Source organism: Heterodontus francisci, chromosome 5, assembly GCF_036365525.1.
Source record: "Heterodontus francisci isolate sHetFra1 chromosome 5, sHetFra1.hap1, whole genome shotgun sequence".
In the NCBI taxonomy this organism is placed as follows: Eukaryota; Metazoa; Chordata; class Chondrichthyes; order Heterodontiformes; family Heterodontidae; genus Heterodontus; species Heterodontus francisci.
Genome location: NC_090375.1, coordinates 10,918,318 through 10,938,538, shown reverse-complemented (window position 1 = coordinate 10,938,538; position 20,221 = coordinate 10,918,318). Strand labels below are relative to the sequence as shown.

The window sequence follows — 20,221 nt, the reverse complement described above, 5'->3', positions numbered from 1 at the left end:
TCTCTCTTTCCCACTGGTAGGAGTTACCAGCCCTCCAGCATTGCCCAGGAGCCTCCAGGGATTAAAGATTAAGCTCCAAGTCACTGCTGCAAGCAAACACAGGAGCAAACTCATAGTTGCATTAAATAAGTGGTTTTGTAAAATTTTATTTGAGTGCTACCATTTGCGAGTTATAAAAATATTGGAGATGGGGAGAAAAAGACTGTTTGAAGATAGTCCAGAATCATCCAATTAGGGGATGTAGAGTCTGCTTTCTGATTGGCTGTGGGAAGGCGGGGCACCATGTGGATTGACATGTTGGGCAACCAATGGATGGTTTGTGGGGGCGTGGTTGGAGGCAGGAGGTCATGTGATGACATCTCCAGGAATACCTCCAACCAGAGTTGGCAACTGTGCCCACTCGTGATACTGTTGCACGAGTGCCGTGAGTGTTCTCTATCTCGGCTTCGGTCCATGTCTGATTGGGTAACTATGCTGAATATGTCAACCAGCACTCGACTGTGCACTGGACTTTGCTAATCTGGAATGCGCTGCCTGAAAGGGCAGTGGAAGCAAATTCAGTAGTAACGTGCAAAAGGAAATTGGAGAAATACTTGAAGGGAAAATATTTGCAGTGCAACGGGGAAAGATCAAGCGGGGGGACTAATTGGAGGTGGCACTGGCTTGACAGGCTGAATAGTCTCCTTCTGTGGTGCATTATTCTATAAAGTGCACACTCCTAATCAGCGTCTGAAATATCATCAGCAGCAGACACGCATAGGAGGACAGGCACTGGAGAAAAGCTTTTCATAATTCATCGGGAATGGGTGATGTGCTGGTTTATACATTGTTATCACCTCCTTTCCTCCTGCTCTGCTGAATTAACGAGCAGATGTGTGTGGTAAATAATGCAATATTTCACTGGTATTTAGCATACCTGGGTTGTAGATGTATAACTGAACTTACCGGGCGGGAATCCCACGGGATTGGGTGGAATGCCAGTTTGATGTGCTTCCCGATATTAACCTCAACGGAGAGTGAAATTGAGCAGGGTGCGAAACCAGTGTTGCCCCTGATCCTGTCAGTTTCCTGGCAGGCAACTTAGGGTAAAATGACTGTCGGAATGTATTCTATCTGTTTCGTTTGTTAATCGTGCAACCTTGCACTATTTGAGCGCTTCGAAGCATTCTCAACCGTTTTATATATGATTGAATTAAGCTTTCCTCTTACTCAGCTCTCCTGAACAATACAGCAATCACATTAATGTTTATTACAAATATCTTTCTTTCTTCGCTTCCTTTGAATGTGCCTGATGGGTTCTTGTGGCCTGTATATTATTGTAACAATAGCTGTTTCCACTGGCAAGAGGGTCAGTAATCAGAGGGCACAGATTTAAAGTAATTGTCAAAAAAAACAATGGGCAGATGAGAATTTTTTTACGCAGTGAGTTGTTGTGATCTGGAATGCGCTGCCTGAAAGGGCGATGGAAGCAGATTCAATAGTAACTTTCAAAAGAGGAATTGGTTAAATACTTGAAGGTTAAAAAAAAAAATCACAGGACTATGGGGAAAGAGCCGGGGAGAGTGGGACTGATTGGATAGCTCTTTCAAAGAGCCGATACAGATACGATGGGCCGAATGGCCTCCTTTGCTTTATGATTCTATGTTTTTAACTCCTCTCCTTTTCCTGGGGCACAGAGAGTGAATAAATAAACCACAGAAAAATCACTAAATACGTGTTATGGGCAGCATCCTCAAGTTTTATTCATTCGTGGAATGTGGACATCACTGGAAAAGCCTATCTCTAATTGCCCTTGAGAAGGTGGTGGTGAGCTGCCTTCTTGAACCACAGTCCATGTGGTGTAGGTACACCCACAGTGCTGTTAGGAAGGGAGTTTCAGGATTTTGATCCAGCGACAGTGAAGGAACGGCGATATAGTTCCAAATCAGGATGGTGTGTGGCTTGGAGGGGAACTTGCAGGTGGTGGTGTTCCCATGCATCTGCTGCCCTTGTTCTTCTAGGTGGTAGAGGTCGCAGGCTTGGAAGGTGCTGTCGAAGGAGCCTTGGTGAGTTGCTGCAGTGCATCTTGTAGATGGTACACACTGCTGCCACTGTGCGTCGGTGGTGGAGGGAGTGAATGTTTATGGATGGGGTGCCAATCAAGGGGACTGCTTAGTCCAGGATGGTGTTGAGCTTCTTGAGTGTTATTGGAGCTGCACCCATCCGGGCAAGTGGAGAGTATTCCATCACACTCCTGACTTGTGCCTTGTAGATGGTGGACAGGCTTTGGGAGTCGGGAGGTGGGTTACTCGCTGCAGAATTCTCAGCCTCTGACCTGGTCTTGTGGCCGCAGTATTTATGTGGCTGGTCCAGTTAAGTTTCTGGTCAGTGGTAACCCCCAGGATGTTGGTGGGGGAAATTCAGCGATGGTATTGCCATTGAACGTCAAGGGGAGATGGTCATTGCCTGGCACTTGTGTGGCACGAATGTTACTTGCCGCTTAGCAGCCTAAGCCTGAATGTTGTCCAGGCTTTGCTGCATGTGGGCAGGGACTGCTTCAGTTTCGGAGGAGTTGCGAATGGAACTGAACACAGCATTCATCACATCCCCACTTCTGACCATATGTTGCCATATGATGGAGGGAAGGTCATTGATGAAGCCGCTGAAGATGTTTGGGCCTAGGACACTACCCTGAAGAGCTCCTGAAGCGATGTCCTGGGGCTGAGATGATTGACCATAACCACAACCACCTTCCTTTATGCCAGGTATGACTCCAACCATTGGAGAGATTTCCCCCTGGATCCCACTGACTTTACTGAGTAACAACAGTGGAGTCATTAACATTAAGAAAGGATGGTTAGAAAATGGACTGAGCGATGGAACGATCAGTATTGCAGCAATTGCTTATTTCATTCCATCTTCAAATGTAACATTTTAAAATTAAATCCATAAACTGTATACGCTGGAGAGAGCTGCACCATTCTTTAGGAAAATAAATAAATTCTGCTCCAAAAAACAACACAATTAAAAGGACAGTGCAACACTGGTAACTATTGGAAAATGAGTGCGGTAAATCTGGGGTGTCTCTCACTGTCTCACTGGGTATTAATAATGGAAAATAGTATCTTCAGCACTGTCCTCTGCAATTGAAACCACCGTCTAATATAGCTTCAGCTCTGGTGTCTGACTGCGGTAGGTAGTTATGCTTTTAACGGGAGTCTTATTAGGAGTTGCTTCCTCTTAAACTTGATGTTAAATTATCTGACAGTGAATCTACTCAACCTTTTAGGTCCAAGCAAAGCTTCATCTTACAGCAAAGCTTGATAAAAGGTGCAATTGTACCGATAACCTACTTAAGATGCCATTACTTCTGTATCATTTCCAATTGTATCTTCTGTCCCGTTATTCTTTGCTGCATGTACAAGCCTCTTTATTTGTTTCTATTTCTTTCTAAATATAAGGAGTATCTTTTTTTTCCTGTTACTTACCTAAACCGAGCTTTAATTATGACGATTATATATATATAATCCATTTTTTATTTTAACAAAAAGAAATGTTCTTTGTAAAAGCTACAAGCTGACTGGGGAGTTTTGGAAGCACCATTGCTCAATTGCCACCCAAGAATCTTCAAAACAATTCTGTCTGTGCCAACTTTAGGAGGGGACAGGCCAGGATTGGTGCTACAGCGTGGTATGGAAGGGGATTCTCGCAGTCCGAGAGCATATAAAGGTAGATCTCTATCTATCTATCTATCTATTGATTTGTCTCTTCTTTCTGTGCATCTACCTGTCTTTTCTGTTTGAAGTTTGTTTAATCAAGGAAGGAGTTATTCATTGTTGGCCTGCGAGACACTTGGCTCACGACATCTCGAGAAACTAATTTCAAGCGAGCTTAGCAAAGTTGGCCTAAATCCGCAAAAGGATTTTTTTCTAACAGTTTTGAAATTGTTTTTTTTCTCTGTAATTCCCGTCGAAAGCAATGCCTGAGCCCCTTAACTCTGTAACACGCCTAAACAATTTCCTAAATTTGATGGTCATTTTCAACAGACTTTCCGATTTGTCTGAGTCCCTGGATACATCTGGCTCCATTCTAGCAATGTGCTGGGATACATTGAGAGAACGCGATCTACGTCAAGTCCCTTTGGTGTTCCATTCTAAGGCATACATATAAACGGTCTCATTTTCCTCATGTAACTCTCAGAATATTAGTGTGTTTCCAATTCTCTCACCAAGGAGATCAACCCCCTCCTATTTCAAGGTTATCGGACCTGGAGGAGGTCATTCAGCCCCTTGAGCCTGTTCTACCATTCAGTTAGATCATGGCTGACCTGTATCTCAACTCCATTTACCCGCATTGGTTGTGTAACCTTTAATCCCTTTACCTGACAAAAATCCATCAATCACAGTTTTGAAATTTTCAATTGACCCCCCAAGCCTCAACAGCTTTTTTGGGGAGAGAGTTCCAGATTTCCACTACCCTTTGTGTGAAGAAGTGCTTCCTGACATCACCCCTGAACAGTCTGGCTCGAATTTGAAGGGTAGGACCCTCGTTCTGAACTCTTCCCCCACCGCACCCAGGAAATAGTTTCTCTCTATCTACCCTATCAACTGCTTTAATCGTCTTAAACATTTCAGTGAAATCACCCCTTAATCTTCTATACTCAACGGAACACGAGTATGCAACCTGTCCTCGTAATTTAACCCTTTTAGTCCCGGTATCATTCTAGTGAATAGTTTGTTGAAAATAAAGTGTTAATCTTTTTAAATGTTAGAACAGATATTTGATTCAAATAATTTGGTTGTGTGTACACCATATGGGTGTATGAAACGAGCTAGAATTGGTCTGTTTGTGAAGCTTTTATTATTTGTTCTTTGGATGTGGGTGTTGCTGACTATGTCAGCATTTATTGCCCATCCCTAATTACCCTCGAGAAAGTGCTGGTGAGTTGCCTTGTCGAACCGCTGCAGTCCATCTGGTGCGAGTACGCCCATGGTGCTGTTAGGAAGGGAGTTCCAGGATTTTGACCCAGTGATTGGGTTTCTAGATCATAGGCTAATGGCTTTTATAAGCAATGTTGCAAAGTTGCTGACAAATCTCCCCTCCTTAGAATGATTGACCTCCCCCTCCCACCCATACCTTTCTGACTGATTCTTAACGCTCCATCTTAGTCTAGCTGGATTGTTCATAGCTGGCTCCCTAGTATGGGCTAGTAAAAGCTCCCATCTGGGGCTGAATTTTGTTTAGCCCCCGACGTCGGGTTCTGTGGCGGGGGTGGGGGCTGGAAGATCCGAGCGGCGGTGGCCCGCCACAGAGCCCGACGCCGGGATTCCCGGGTCCGATCTTCCTGGCAGCGGTGAGGGTCCGTGGCGCCCTCCCCACCGCTCGGCAACGGGACCCAACTTTTAAATATTTAAATAAACTTTATGAATACATTTAAATACCATTCCCCGCGATCTTACCGTCGGATCCGGATCTTCCATGAGACAGGCAGCACTCGCGCGCCTTCCCTTTTCCGTCCAGGGGAAGCTGGCGCCACCTAGGTGGGGAAGGGGGGAGCCCAGGATTTTTAGCGTGGGGGCCGGGGGTTACTGCATTTTTAGTGTGGCAGCGGCGGGGAAGGGTGACCTCTGCTCTTTGTGCAGTAGGGAGGAGAAGGGGTCAACTCTGCAATGTCGGTGTATATGGAGGGGGGAATGGGCAAACATTTATTTTCGGTGTAGGGGGAGGGGTGCAGAGTTCAAGTCTGCATTCTCTGAGCAGCGGCTGGCAGCCCTTTCAAAATGGCGCCAGCATCTGAACGGAGACAGCTGACGCTGTTCACGGTGTTGCCGTGGCCGCCTTCAAGTCTGCAATGGCTTGGCGGTGCGCGGCCCGTGCCTGCCAGATGCTGTTTTTCTCGCTTGCCGACGCTCCTGCTGGTGAGAACACAAAATCCAGCCCCTAGTGTCTGCTAGTGCGACTTTAAGGCTGGGCATTAAAACATTTCCATTTAATATTCCAGTCTGGCTGCTAAGGATGGGAGTCGTTCAGTTCAGCTCCACCATTAACGATTTCAGTAACCAGTTCCTTGGCTAATTTCTTTCATATTGATATTCTGGGATGCTAAACTTTGTACATCACAGTTTTTAAAAGTGTCCCCATTGCAGAGGGTGCAGAAAAAATTTACAAGAAATGTTCCAGGGATGAGAGACTTCAGCTACGTGGACAGATAAAAGCTTTTTGCGCAAATCAGGAGCGCATGGCGTAGGGGGCAACATAAGAGCATGGATAGAAGATTGGCTGGCTGGCAGAAAACAGGGAGTATTCATAAATGGGTCCTTTTCTGATTGGCAGGATGTGGAGTCCCGGAGGGAGTCCCGGTTCTGGGGCCTCAACCTTTTACAATTTATATCAATGACTTAGATGAGGGGGAGCGATGGCATGGTAGCTAAATTTGCAGATGACACAAAGATAGGTAGGAAAGTATGTAGTGAAGAGGACATGAGGTTGCAGACCGATATAGATAGGTTGAGTGAGTGGGAAAAAATCTGGCAGATGGAGTATAATGTGGGAAAATGTGAAGTTGTTCACTTTGGCGGGAAGAATAAAAAAGCAGAGTATTACTTAAATGGAGAACGACTGCAGAATTCCAAAGTGCAGAGGGATCTAGGTGTTCTAGTGTATGAGTCACAAAAAGTTAGTATGCAGGTACAGCAAGTAATAAAGAAAGCTAATGGAATGCTATCCTTTATTACGAGAAGAATTGAAAATAAAAGTAAGTATGTTGTGCTTCAGTTATACAGGGCATTGGTGAGAGCACATCTCAAATACTCTGCAGTTTTGGTCTCCTTGTTTAAGGAAGGATGTGAATGCGTTGGAGGCGGTTCAGAGGAGGTTTACTAGATTGATACCTGGAATGAGTGGGTTGTCTTGTGAGGAAAGTTTGGACAGACTGGGCTTATTTTCACTGGAGTTTAGAAGAGTGAGGGGAGACTTGATTGAAGTTTATAAAATCCTGAGCGGTCTTGACAAGGTGGATGTGGAGAGGACGTTTCCTCTTGCGGGTGAGTCCAGAACTAGGGGGCACAGTTTTAAAATTAGGGGTCGCCCTTTTAGGACAGAGATGCTGAGAAATCTTCTCTCTGAGGGTTGTGCGACATTGGAACTCTCTGCCTCAGAAGGTGGTGGAGGCGGGGTCATTGAATATTTTTAAGGCGGATAGATTCTTGTTAGGTAAGGGAATCGAGACTTATCGGGGGGAGATGGGAATGTGGGATTCGAGAGACAAACAGATCAGCCATGATCTTATTGAATGGTGGAGCAGGCTCGAGGGGCCGAATGGCCTACTTCTGATTCGTATGTTCGTAGATTGGAGAAGCTGGGTTTGTTCTCCTTAGAGAAGAAAAGGTTGAGAGGAGATTTGATAGAAGTGTTCAAAATCATGAAGGTTCTGGACAGAGTAGATAGAGAGAAACTGTTCTCATTGGCAGAAGGGTCGAGAACCAGAGGACATTGATTTAAGGTGATTGGCAAAAGAACAAGAGGTGAGATGAGGAAAGACATTATCATGCAGTGAGCGATTAGGATCTGCGCTACCTGGGAGTATGGTGGAAGCAGATTCAATCGCGGCTTTCAAAAGAGAAATCGATAATTATCTGAAGAGAACAAATTTGCAGGGCTACGGGGAAAAGGCAGGGGAGTGGGATTATGTGAGTTGCTCTTGCAGACAGTCAACACGGACACGAAGGACCGAAAAGTTTCCTTCTGTGCTTTATATGCTTTAAATGTAGGTTGGGTGTTGGAGCCCAGGTATAGAGACAGATACCTGAAATGCTGTGTTTGTTGCAGGTTTGGAGAAGATTGTTTCTTTTGGGTTGTGTATTAATTACAGCTGTGAATATCTAACAGTCACAAAACACCATCTTGCTTTTATATAGCGTTTTTAATGTAGTCAAACAGCCGAAGACACTTCACAGGAGTGTTATCAGATGACACTGAGCCACATAAAGGAGATATTAAGATGCATGGCCAAAAGCTTGGCCAAAGAGATTGGATTTACGGAGGGTCTTAATTGAGGAGAGAGAGGTGGAGAGGTTTAGGGAGGGAATTTCAGAGCTTAGTGCCCAAGCAGTTGAAGGCGAGGCCGCTGATCGTGGAACGATTAAAATTGGGAATGCTCAAGAGGCCAGAATTAGAGGAGCACAGAGATCTTGGAAGGTTGTGGGGCTGGAGGAGATTGCACAGATAGGGAGGAGCGAGGCCATGGAGGGATTTGAAAACAAGGATGAGAATATTAAAATGGAGGTGTTGCTAGAAAGGAAGGGGTGATGGGTGAATGAGACTCGGTTGACGCTAGCAATGGTTCTTGAGCAACGAAACCTGAATCCAGTAAAGGTCAGTGATATGACGACTTGCTCTGTTAGCTGTAAGGGCTCTGAGAGAAATGTGTTTGATGAAGCTCGAATTAGGCTGGATGTTTTCTTGAAGGGGAGGAAGCTAAGAGCAAAACGATGCCGAGAGAAGCACTTTCTAATCTAGCTCAACAACGTGCTATGGTCCAACCTTAGAAAAGCACTATTGCACTTTCAATGACATTTTCTATTTCACGCATTCTCTAAGAAAGACTTCAAAATTAAGTATTAAAAAAAAGGTGGGTGTGCCCTGTAGACTGCACCCATCACAGCAAAGAGAAGTATGATAGCTGGCATCTTTATCCGAGTGTTGTCGTGATTGGATTTCAAATTTATCAAAAGCTTCAATTTTGAAACTGTTCTTGAAAGATTGAAACATTGGAGTAACAAGGTTATGGTTCAGAGTCAGCATGCATAGCCCTATCTGTTCAGAACCACCACAAACTCTTGCACACCCTGCTCAGTGCTAAAGTCATAGAAGCATACACCACCGAAGGAGGCCATTTTACAAAAATTGTTTTTCATGGGATGTGGGCATCGCTGGCCTGGCCAGCATTTATTGCCCATCCCTAATTGCGAAGGTGGTGGTGAGCTGCCTTCTTGAACCACTGCAGTCCTTGGGATGTAGGTACACCCACAGTGCTGTTAGGAAGGGAGTTCCAGGATTTTGACCCAGCGACAGTGAACGAACAGCGATATAGTTCCACATCAGGATGGTGTGTGATTTGGAGGGGAACTTGCAGGTGGTGGTGTTCCCATGTGTCTGCTGCCCTTGTCCTTCTAGGTGGTAGAGGTCGTGAGTTTGGAAGGTACTGTCGAAGGAGCCTTGGTGCGTTGCTGCATCTTGTAGATGGTACACACTGCTGCCACTGTGGTGGAGGGAGTGAATGTTTGTGGATGGGGTGCCAATCAAGCGGGCTGCATGTTCCTGGATGGTGTCAAGCTTCCTGAGTGTTGTTGGAGCTGCACCCACCCAGGCAAGTGGAGAGTATTCCATTAGTATTCTATACTGCCTGAAAGGGTAGTTGAGGCAGAAACCCTCAACTCATTCAAAAGGAGTCTGGATATGCACCTCAGGTGCTGTAATCTACAGGGCTACGGACCAAATGCTGGCAGGTGGGATTAGAATGGGTGGATCGTTTTTCGGCCGGCACAGACAGGATGGGCCAAGTGGCCTCTTTCTGTGCCTTAAACTTTTTATGATTCTATATTCACACTCTTGACTTGAGTCTTGCTCCATCGAGCCAGTGTTGGCCCTTTGAAAGAGCTATCCAATTAGTCCCTGCTCTTTCCCCATTGTTCTGAACATATTTTCCCATTGGAAGTTACTATTGAAACTGCTTCCTCCACCCTTTTAAGCAGCGTTTTCGAGTTTATAACTCGCTGCATAAAACAAAACTCTTCATTTCCACTCTGGTTCTGTTGCAATTACCATAAATCTGTATGCTCTAGTTACTGACCCTCCTGCAAGTGGAAACACTTTCTGCACATTTATTTTTATCAATATCCTTCATGTTTTTAAATACCTCTATTAAATCTCCTCATAACATCTCTGCTCCAAGGCAAACAATCCCAGTTTCTCTAGTCTCACCACATATCTGAAGTCCTTCATTTCTGGGACCATTCTAGTAAATTTCTCTCCAAGACCTTGACATCGTCCCAAGTGTCTGGGCCTAACAAAGTTAAATGAAGTCTCAGTTCAGCTCTAACTAAGAGCATCAGAAATAGGAACTGGATTAAGCTGCTCCGCCATTCACTAAGATCATGCTTGATCTCTGAACTCAACTCCACTTTCCTGCCTGATCCTCTTATACCTTGATTCTCCCAGAGTCCAGAGATCCAAAAACATGCTCAATGCTGGAACATCCACAGCTCTCTAAGATACAGAATTCCAAAGATTCGCAACTCTGAGTGAAGAAATTTCTCCGACATCCGTGCTAATTGGCCGACCCCTTGCTTGAGTTTGGGTTAATGTGGCCTTGAGGAACGGTTCTACGCTTGTCCCCAATGCTCCAGCAGCTGATGGAAACTATAAACGTTTTTCAAGTGGAGGTTAATTCGACAGACTCCTTTTCCTCTTTTGTTTCCTTCAACAGTTATTTCACAAAATCACAGATTTGCATCTGGAAATACAGTTTGATGCAAAGCTATCGAATCTAAACCATTTCCTGATGCCAAGTGACATGAATGTGGCAAAACACAAACCCTGAAGAATTCTAGAATAGCAGTGATACTTTAATCATAGTCAGCATGTTGCTATTAGGAATGTTAATTAAAGGTTGGCCCATGGGATTATAATTTCACAATATTGATGTTTGCTCTGTGGATAACCTATTGGGATTTAGCAAAAGAAATTTGTAGATTTATAAAAAGCAGCTACTGGAAAAAGAACATAATGTTTGACAGCTGGTGTAAAAAAGAAAATAGTGAAATTTGTATGGGTCTACAGGGAGAATTTTTTTTAAACTGTGGAAAATTAGCGGTAAGTTGCAGTACTTGATGATAAAATGTTTTTTCTGGAGGTAGCAAATAGCTAAGAGTATTAACTTGTGTGGCCAGGGGGCTCTGTGAGTGGAACGCTGTGAAAATTCCTCCCTCGGACTTTTGACACTTTAAGTGGCAGTTGTATTATCATAGGACGATACAGCACAGGAAGAGGCCATTTGGCCCATTGTGTCTGTACTGGCTCTTTGAAAGCGTTATCCAATTAGTCCCACTTCCCTGCTCTTTCCCCAAAGCCCTCCAGATGTTTTTCCCCTCAACTATTTATCCAATTCCCTTTTGAAAGTTACTATTGAATCTGCTTCCACCGCCCTTTCAGGCAGCGCGTTCCAGATCACAACAGCTCACTGCGTAAAATAAAATAATTCTCCTCATCGCCGCTCTTGTTCTGATCCTTTTAAATCTGTGTCCGATGGTTACTGACCCATCTGCCACTGGAAACAGTTTCTCCTTATTCCATCAAAGCCCTTCATGATTCTGAACACCTCTGTTAAATCTCGCCTTAACCCTCTCTGCTCTAAGGAGAACAATCCCAGCTTCTCCAGTCTCTCCATCTAACTGAAATCCCTCATCCCTGGGACCATTCCAGTAAATCTCCATCCACACCCTGTCCCAGGTCTTGGTATCCTTCTTGAAGTGTGGTGCCCGGAACTGGATACAGTAATCCAGCAGCAAACAAGTTGTCTGATTATTCAACAGGGTAGGGATATTTGGGCTATTGAGACCTTTTGGAAAATGTTTCATTTATTCACACAATCTGATTTGTTCTGATGAATTTTATCCCTGACTTCTGCCTGTTAATGTCTCCGTTTAGCCTACAAGAGGGTAACTTTTCGTTAAATGTAGTTCCTAGGGAATCGGAAGTGCGAATCCGTTCGTCAATTCCCTCCGTCTCTAACGGGCGTGCTCCAGATCCCGAGGCTTCAGCTACTGCTAAGCTATCTTGTCGTCAAAGCAAATGAGTTTTCCATGCTGCGGCACTTTATATTTTTCTCTTAAGATATCCTGTCATTTTAGATACAGAGATGCACACGTGGTCCATTTTATATTTAAGAGGAATATACTGTCTTCGCTGTGTTCACAGTCCCAAGTTTTTATTTTATTTTTACTGTGCTGTTCCAAGTTGTGTGTGAAGCATTTGCCAGTGTGTTTAAAATAAAATTCACCCCTTCACCTCAGAATCATTGTGCTCACTGACCTACATTGGCTCCCAGTCCTGCAACATTTTGATCTTTAAAATTCTCATCCTTGTGTCCAGTTCCTTTCATGGCCTCGCACCCTCCTTGGGCTGGATTTTAAGTGCCCGCCACTGCTACTGTCTTCCACACGGCGGCTCATTTAAATAGCCGGGGCGAGCCCCCCCTCCCCCGCAATCTCGCGGAGGGGAGTGTTGTCCCAGGCCTGCAATAGTGTCAGCCAGCCCTGCTGGTCAATTTAAATTTATAAAATAGTAACCCCCCCCCCCCAGAATCTTCCAAATAACATTGTAATGTCCCTTTGCCACCACCCAATAACAGTTACATTAAGAATTTGCACTTTCCCAACATCCCCCACACCCATTGTTTATTTGACCCCGTTTCTCCCCCCCCCCCCCCCCCCCAGCACTGAAAATTTTAACTCCCCCTCCCCACCCTTGTCATGTCAGCTTTCCCCAGACGGGGAAGTGAAGGCGCGGGAGTGTCTGTCGCTGCTCCAGAGATCGTGGCAGGCCCGGAAGATTCGAGTTAAGTTTATTTAACTCATTTTATTTATTTAAATATTTAAATGCAGGTCCTGTCGCCCTTTGGCGGGCGGGCGTGCCGCCGCGGAGCCTCGCCCCCACCGGGAGGATCGGGCCGGGCCCTCCCGGCTTTTAGCTCCGTGACGGGCCGATGCTGGAACGATCTTCCGGCCACCCCCTGCCGTGGAGCCCGACTGACGTCAGGGGCCTGGTAAAATCCCAGCCCTTGTCCCTGCAACCTTCAAATTGTCTACTCATGGTCCTTTTCTTATGTTCCCTATCTCTGTAATCTCCTCCAGCCCTACAACCCTCCGGGATCTCTGCGCTCCTCCAATTCTGGCTTCTCGCACATTTCCCTGATCTTCATTGATCCACCATCGGTGGCTCCTCCAGCCTGCTCCACAATTCAATATGATCATGATTGATCTTCTGCCTGAATTCCACTTTCCCGCCCACTCCCCATATCCCTTGATTCCCTGAGACAACCAACATCTGTCTATCTCAGCCTGGAACATATTCAGTGACTGCGCTTCCACAACCCTCTGGGGTGGAGAATTGCAAAGATTCACAAGCCTCTGAGTGAAGAAATTTCTCCTCGTCTCAGTCCGAAATGATCAGCCCCTTATCCTGTGGTTGTGCCCCCTGGCCAGATTTTCAAATGCTGGCTGGACAAACTCCAATTTTTAAAGGGAGGGGTGGAGGGAGGATTACAGGGAACCTGTTCACCTCCAACTAACGGCCCATTAGGCTCCTAGAGGAGCTTGTTCAGGGGCTGGGGTGGTCGGGAATGGAATGGGATTCTGGCGAAGGAGAACAGTCTGGTGTGCGTTAGTGTGCGGCTGTTGGGTTCGCAGCAGGGCAAAGGGAAACTTGTTTTTGAGATTGGAAATTATGAGGTCCTTGGGAATCTTGCGGCGAATCATGTGCATTGGCTCAGTTTTGGATGTTTGAATACCGTCTTATTGCTTTACTCCACTGATCCTCCAAGGTGCCGGCTGCTCTCTTGGGCGAGACTGCGGCACACCCCATCATGGCCGCCGCCTGCCTTTGCTGCTCGCATTCTGAAGACAGCTCCTGCCTCCTGTAGACGCTTGATGCCACTAATATGGCACTGAGCTTGTCTTCTGCCCAATTAGGGCATTTACATTTCAGAATAGTATTGTGTGAGTGACGCAGCTGAGGCATGGGGTTGGATCTGAAAATTATCCGGATGAGGGATTCACAATCACATTTTGAAAATCCGGCCCCTCAGCATCCCCACCACCCCTCCCCCATGCACCTCACTGCCATGTTCCAGATTTCCCCCGTCCGAGAAAACAATCTCAGTGTCTACCCTGTCCAGCCCCTTCAGAATCTTCTACGTTTCAATGAGATCACCTCTCATTCTTACGAACTCCCGGGACTGTAGGCCCAATTTACTCATAGGACAACCTTCTCATCCCAGGAATCAATCTAGTGAATCTTCACTGTATCGCCTCGAACACGAGTATATCATTCCTTGGATATGGAGACCAAAACTGCACACAGTATTCCAGGTGCGGTGTCACCAAAGTCTTGTACAATTGTAGTAAGACCTTATTCTTGTACTCCAATCCCTTGCAATAATGACCAACGTACCATTTGCCTTCCTAATTGCTTGCTGTACCTGCAAGCTAACTTTCAGTGTTTCTTGTACAGGGAGACCCAAATCCCTCTGAACATCTTCATTTAGAAGTTTCTCACCATTTATAAAATATTCTGCTTTTCTATTCTTACTACTGAAGTGAAGAACCTCATATTTGCTCACATTATACTCCATCTGCCAACTTATTGCTCACTAATGTAAGCTGTCTATATCTCTTTGCAGCCTCTTTGTGTCCTCCTCACAGCTTAAATTCCCACCTAGCTTTGTATCATCAGCAAACTTAGATATATTACTCTCTGTCTAAGTCATTAATATAGATTGTAAATAGCTGAGGCCCCAGCATTGATCCTTAGGACACTCCGCTATTCACTGCCTGCCAACTTGAAAATTCCCTGCTTATCCCTACTCTCGGCTTCCTGTCCATTAACTAATCCTCTATCCATGCTAATATATTACCCCCAAATCTATGAGCCCCTATCTTGCATATTAACCTTTTGTTTGACACCTTATCAAATGCCTTTTGGAAACCCAAATGTACTATATCTACTTGTTCCCCTTTACCCGGTTAGTTACATCTTCAAAAAACTCTAATACACAATTTCTGTTTTGTAAAACCTTGTTGATACTGTCTGATCATATTGCGATTTTCTAGGTGCATTGTTAACACTACCTTAATAATAGATTCCAGCATTTTCCCAATGACTGTGTCAGGCTAACTGGTCTGCAGTTCCCTGTTTTCTCTCTCATTTCTTGAATAGCTGTGTTACATTTGCTAACTTCCAATCTGCTGCAACCTTTCTAGAATCTAGAGAATTTTAGGAAATCATAACCAGCGCACCCACTATCTCTGCAGCTACCTCTTTTAGAACCCTTGGACTTGGGCCATCAGGTGCTGGGGATTTATTGGTTTTTAGTCTCTCCAGTTTCTCTAATACTTTTTCTCTGATGATATAAATCATCTTAAGTTCCTCACTCTTATTGGCACTTGGGTTACCTTCTATTTCTGATATGTAATTTGTGTCGTCTTGCTGTAGTATGCCATATAATACATCGTTTGCTGTGAATCCTGCCTTTAGTCCCACCCCTCCTCCAAATCATTGGCTGACATAGTGGTGTCTGTAGACACTTAGCTATATAAATGCAAGTTATTATTGTTGTAAAGGCACAAAAACTAACGCTCGTTCTTTCACTGATGCATCAAACACCAAGTGTCCACTGGAGATCCAATGAACACTAAGGTTTCTCTAACTGATGAATCTGCAGGACGGTGCTGAAATCTAGGCAGATTATACCCTCTTATTTGCATCTGGACAGAATCACCATCCTCAATCTGTCAACGTTCTGCTGCATCTATTTCATTAAAACGATTGTTTTCAGTTGTAAGTCATTTCTATAGCAACTGTCTATCGAAAAATCGCAACTTTCAGTAGTTTTTTTTTTGCAAACTTACAAAATAACTTGTCAGTCATAGTGCTTCAGATCTCCCCCTCCCCCAGAGCTTTTCCACAAAATGAATCTCGTGTTGTAATGGTAAGATTAAGTCAAGATGTTAGGAAAGCAATGCGGTGTGTACAGAATGTTGCTGCATGTTCGGAATCCAATCCATTTATCACAACCGATGATAAATGTCTAAACCACAATTGTTGTGGGTAGTTCAGAAAGATCCTGCCCCACCAGGACCACACGCAGAATCTCCAACATGACCCTCATAACGTTCACGCAAATGCATCTCAAGTCCAACACAAGACTAAAAGCAAAAGGTTTACCACGATGTTAAGACAAACTTACGAAGTTCACGGTCAGGAGAAAGCCAGCTACTCCATCAAGTCTGTGCCACACCTCATGACGAGACACTTCCTTCCCCCCCCCTTCCTCTCCCATTCTTTAAATGTGGAGTCACGTAAAGGAAATGGTCGTATAGTGGTTATGTTCCTGGACTAGTAATCCAGAGACCCAGACTAATGATCTGCAGACATCCGTTCAGATCTCACCGTAGAGGATTTAGATTCAATTGATTAAATAAATCTGCAGTAAAAAGCTAGTCTCAGTAATGGTGGCCATGCAACTGTCAAATTATTGCAAAAGCCCATTGAATGTCCTTTAGGGAAGGAAATCTGCTGTCCTTACCTGGTCTGGCCTACATGTGACTCCAGACCCACAGCAATGTGGTTGACTCTAAACACCCTCTGAAATGGCCTTGCAAGCTAAAGGCCTGCTCAGGTCGGGGAAAAAGAACCCAACCGAACCACAGCGGACCCGAGCCCGACTTGGCCCGAGTCCCTCCGATTTTAAAGATGGGCAACAAATGTTAACATTGCCGGTGACAGTGTGACTGAATTTTTAAAAGAGAGCCCATGTGGTGGCCTGTTCGCAGAATGAGGAAGTAATTTTGGCTTTTATTGTTTTGGTACGTAAATTAAAATGTATTAACAGCAAGGCACCTTTTCATTATTTGATGCATAAAATTCACAGCCGAGAAACAGGCATTTCAGCCCAACTGGTCTGTGCTGGTGTTTGTCCTCCACACAAGCTTCCTCCCACCCTACTTTATCTCACCCTATTTTTTTTTTTATTCGTTTGTGGGATGTGGGCATCGCTGGCTAGGCCAGCATTTGTTGCCCATCCCCTGCCAACTGAGTGGCTTGCTAGGCCATTTCAGAGGGCATGTAAGAGTTAACCACATTGCTGTGGGTCTGGAGTCACATGTCGGCCAGACCAGGTAAGGACGGCAGATTTTCTTCCCTAAAGGACATTAGTGAACCAGATGGGTTTTTACAACAATCAATGATAGTTTCATTGCACCATTAGACTAGCTTTTTAATTCCCAGCTTAATTGAATCCAAATGTCACCACCTGCCATGGTGCGATTCAAACCCATGTTCTTCGAGCAGTGGCCTGGGTCTCTGGGTTATTAGTCCAGTGACATTACCACTATGCCACCACCTCGCCATATCAGCATATCCTTCTACTCCTTTCTCCCTTATGTGGTTATCTAGCTGTGTTATTCGCCTCAACTACTCCATGTCGTAGCAAGTTCTGCATTTTACAAACTCATGTACAAAAGAGGGCTGAGTTGATTAAAAAAAAATGTTATTTTTTTATCTGTGATCGTCGCAGTGTTTGTGTTGTTGGAAGGTGAAGCCTAGCATTATTCCAGATCAGGCAGAGCTGCATTATAATGCTGCATTACTCTTGTTCTATACCCATAGCCCAGTAAATTTTACTTCTCAAATATTTATCCAATTTCCTTTTGAAAATTACTGTTCAGTCTGCCTCCACCGCTCTTTCAGGCAGTACATTCCAGATGATGACTTGCTGTGTTAAAAAAAAACTCCTCATCTCCCCTCTGGTTCTTTTACCCATTACTTTAAATCTGCAATCTGTAAATTCTGTAATTTCAATTTTATAGTTGTGATCCTCTGTATTGTTTTCAAAAGACAAAATTTCTACCATCAGGCCGTAAAGTGACTGTAACTCAGGTTGAAAGGAACAATGGGAGACTGGTTTTTAGCCACTCAGAATAGATGACTGCACAAGTCCCAGGAGCAGGAGAAGGCTATTCAGCCCCTCTTCAAATCCTGTTTCACCACTCAGTGGCTGATCTGTACCTTAAATCCACCCGTCTGCCTTGGCTCCAGGTCCTTTTATCGCCTCATTTAAAGCAAAAATCTATTAATCTCAGACTTAACATTTTTAATTGCGCTTTTTGTCGGAGAGAGTTTTACACTTCTACCGCCATTTTCGTGAAGAAGTCTTTTCCTAAATTCTCTCCTGGATGGTCTTGCTCTGATTTTAAGGTTATGTGCCCTTGTCCTAGACTCCCCCACCAGTGGGAAAAGGTTCTGTCTATGTACCCTGTCAATTCCTTCCAAAATCCTGAATACCTCAATCAAATCACCCCTTAACGCTCTCTGTTCCAGAGAGGAATCTTTCTTCAGTGTCCCATCCTACCTTACTCCCATCAGAGATGCCTCCCTGCAGCAGTTTGGGAGATTGGGGACTTGGATATTGTAATGGATTTCCACCACTGAATTGTCTTGAACCCTTGGAGCACAAAGCTTTCTCCACACATTTCCTCCAGTATAGAAGATTAGGGGGTGAACCTAATTGATGTGTTTAAGATGATTGGAAGGAGTTGATAAGGTAGATACATAAACCATTTCCTCTGGTGGGGAGCTCGGCTGTTCAGGGGTGATGTCAAGAGGCACTTTTTCACACAAAGAGTAGTGCAAATCTGGAACTCTACCCCCGCACCCACCCACACAAAAAAAGCTGTTGAGGCTTCGAGGGTCAACTGAAAATGTAAAAACTGAGATTGATAGATTTTTGTTGGGTGAGTGTATTACGGAACCATGGTGGGTAAGTTATCTATTTGAATGGTAGAACAGACTCAAAGGGGTGTAGGGTCTTCTCCTGTTACTGCACTGCTCCCTTCCTATGCTTCTATTAGAAAAATCCTTGATTTTGTATCAGAAAGCTCCTCATCATATTTGGCGATGGTGATTCCATTGAATGTCAAGGGAAGTGGTTAGACTCTCTCTTGTTGGAGATAGCCATTGCCTGGCATTTCTGTGTTACTTGCCACTTATCAACCCAAGCCTGAATGGTGTCCACGTATTGCTGCATGCAAGAATAGCAAATGGAACTGAATACCATGCAGTCATCAGCGAACATCCCCACTCTTAACCTTTGTGATAGAGGGAAGGTCATTAATGAGGGATGGGGTGACTGAACGACACTGCCCTGAGGAGTTCCTGCAGCCAGAAAACGAATGGGATATTGCTGCAGAAATAGCGTTTCTGTTTGGAAATGGTTAACACATTTTCATTTTCAGATTTAGTAAGTTTTCAATTGAAATCCCTTGAATTTGTCAAAGAGACAGCCTTTTGTAAATCAGGCCAGTCTTTTTGTTCCTCTCATCGATTGTATAATATATTGCTTCAGCTGTAACTGCAGTGCTATTGATTTTACTTTCACCAGTGTTGTCTTTGCACATTGTAGGTTCAGCCTTTGGATGGGTATTTACATATTTTCATGGCAGAACGCAGACTGTCAGGCTACAACTCAAATCTGTTCCGCAGAATGACGAGAAACAGATAATGTTAATGGGACAAAAGTGGTTGCTTGTATGATTAGTAACATTTAGCAATGATCTGGTTCCATAGTTAAGCCAGCTAAACAAAGCACGTGCTTCCTTTTCAGCTCAGAGTTAATAGATTTCATTTGTGCTTCATTCATGGCACTACTGACGGGAATTCTGTTCAGAGCTCCGCTCTCCTTATTAGAGAGGCCTTGGAGAAGATATACAAGTATGATACCATAATTGAGGGGGTCATACCTATTGGCTGAACAGGCTGGGACTCTTTGTTCTAAAGATTGAGAGGCAACCTAATAGAGATCTTTAAAATTAAGAAAGGATTTGATAGGGTAGATGTAAAGATGATGTTTCCCACTTGTAGGGAGACCAAAACTGTGGGCCATCAATATAACTTAGACACTTAAAAATCCAATGGGGAATTCAGGAGAAACTTCTTTACCCAGAGAGTGGTGAGAATGTGGAACTCACTACCACATGGTTTAGGTGAACTGCCTTGGGGCATTTTACTACATTAAGGGTGCTTTATAAATGGAAGTTGTTGTTGCTTTTTGGGCTCAATAATGTGGAGGATTCAGAGACCAGGAGCTGCTTAGGTGATCTTGGTTTAGACACAAAAGTACCCCATGGGTTTTGTGCAATGGGGAACGAAAGACAGTGCATTTGAGCAGTCGCAATTGTAGTTTGTATTGTTGCTGCTGCCATAGATAGCCTCACAGAGCGTAGAAACTCACCGATATTCTTTCTAATTGTCATTCTTTCATTGTTTGCGAGACCACTTAGCAACCTCGTAACAGTTAATCGAAGGAATTGGCGATAGCAGCGTGAGATGCAATGGTGATTCAAGATGAATTGTGAGTTGCTGCAGTGTTAGTCGCGCAGACTCACACCCACTTTGCTGACTTGGCTTG

General features: G+C 44.4%; 1 protein-coding gene across 7 annotated transcripts in view; it reads left to right on the top strand.

Annotated features, from left to right (window-relative positions):
• LOC137369730 (zinc finger protein 521) overlaps positions 1–20,221 on the top strand; it is a 524,295-nt gene that overhangs the window by 267,752 nt on the left and 236,322 nt on the right. For 6 of the 7 annotated variants that reach the window (XM_068031102.1, XM_068031101.1, XM_068031106.1 and 3 more), the window contains one exon: positions 3,637–3,708. The exons of the other annotated variant lie outside the window; for it this stretch is intronic. In XM_068031102.1, coding sequence (XP_067887203.1) covers positions 3,637–3,708 — 72 coding nt within the window. The remainder of the gene's footprint in view (positions 1–3,636; positions 3,709–20,221) is intronic. 7 annotated transcript variants of the gene reach the window in all.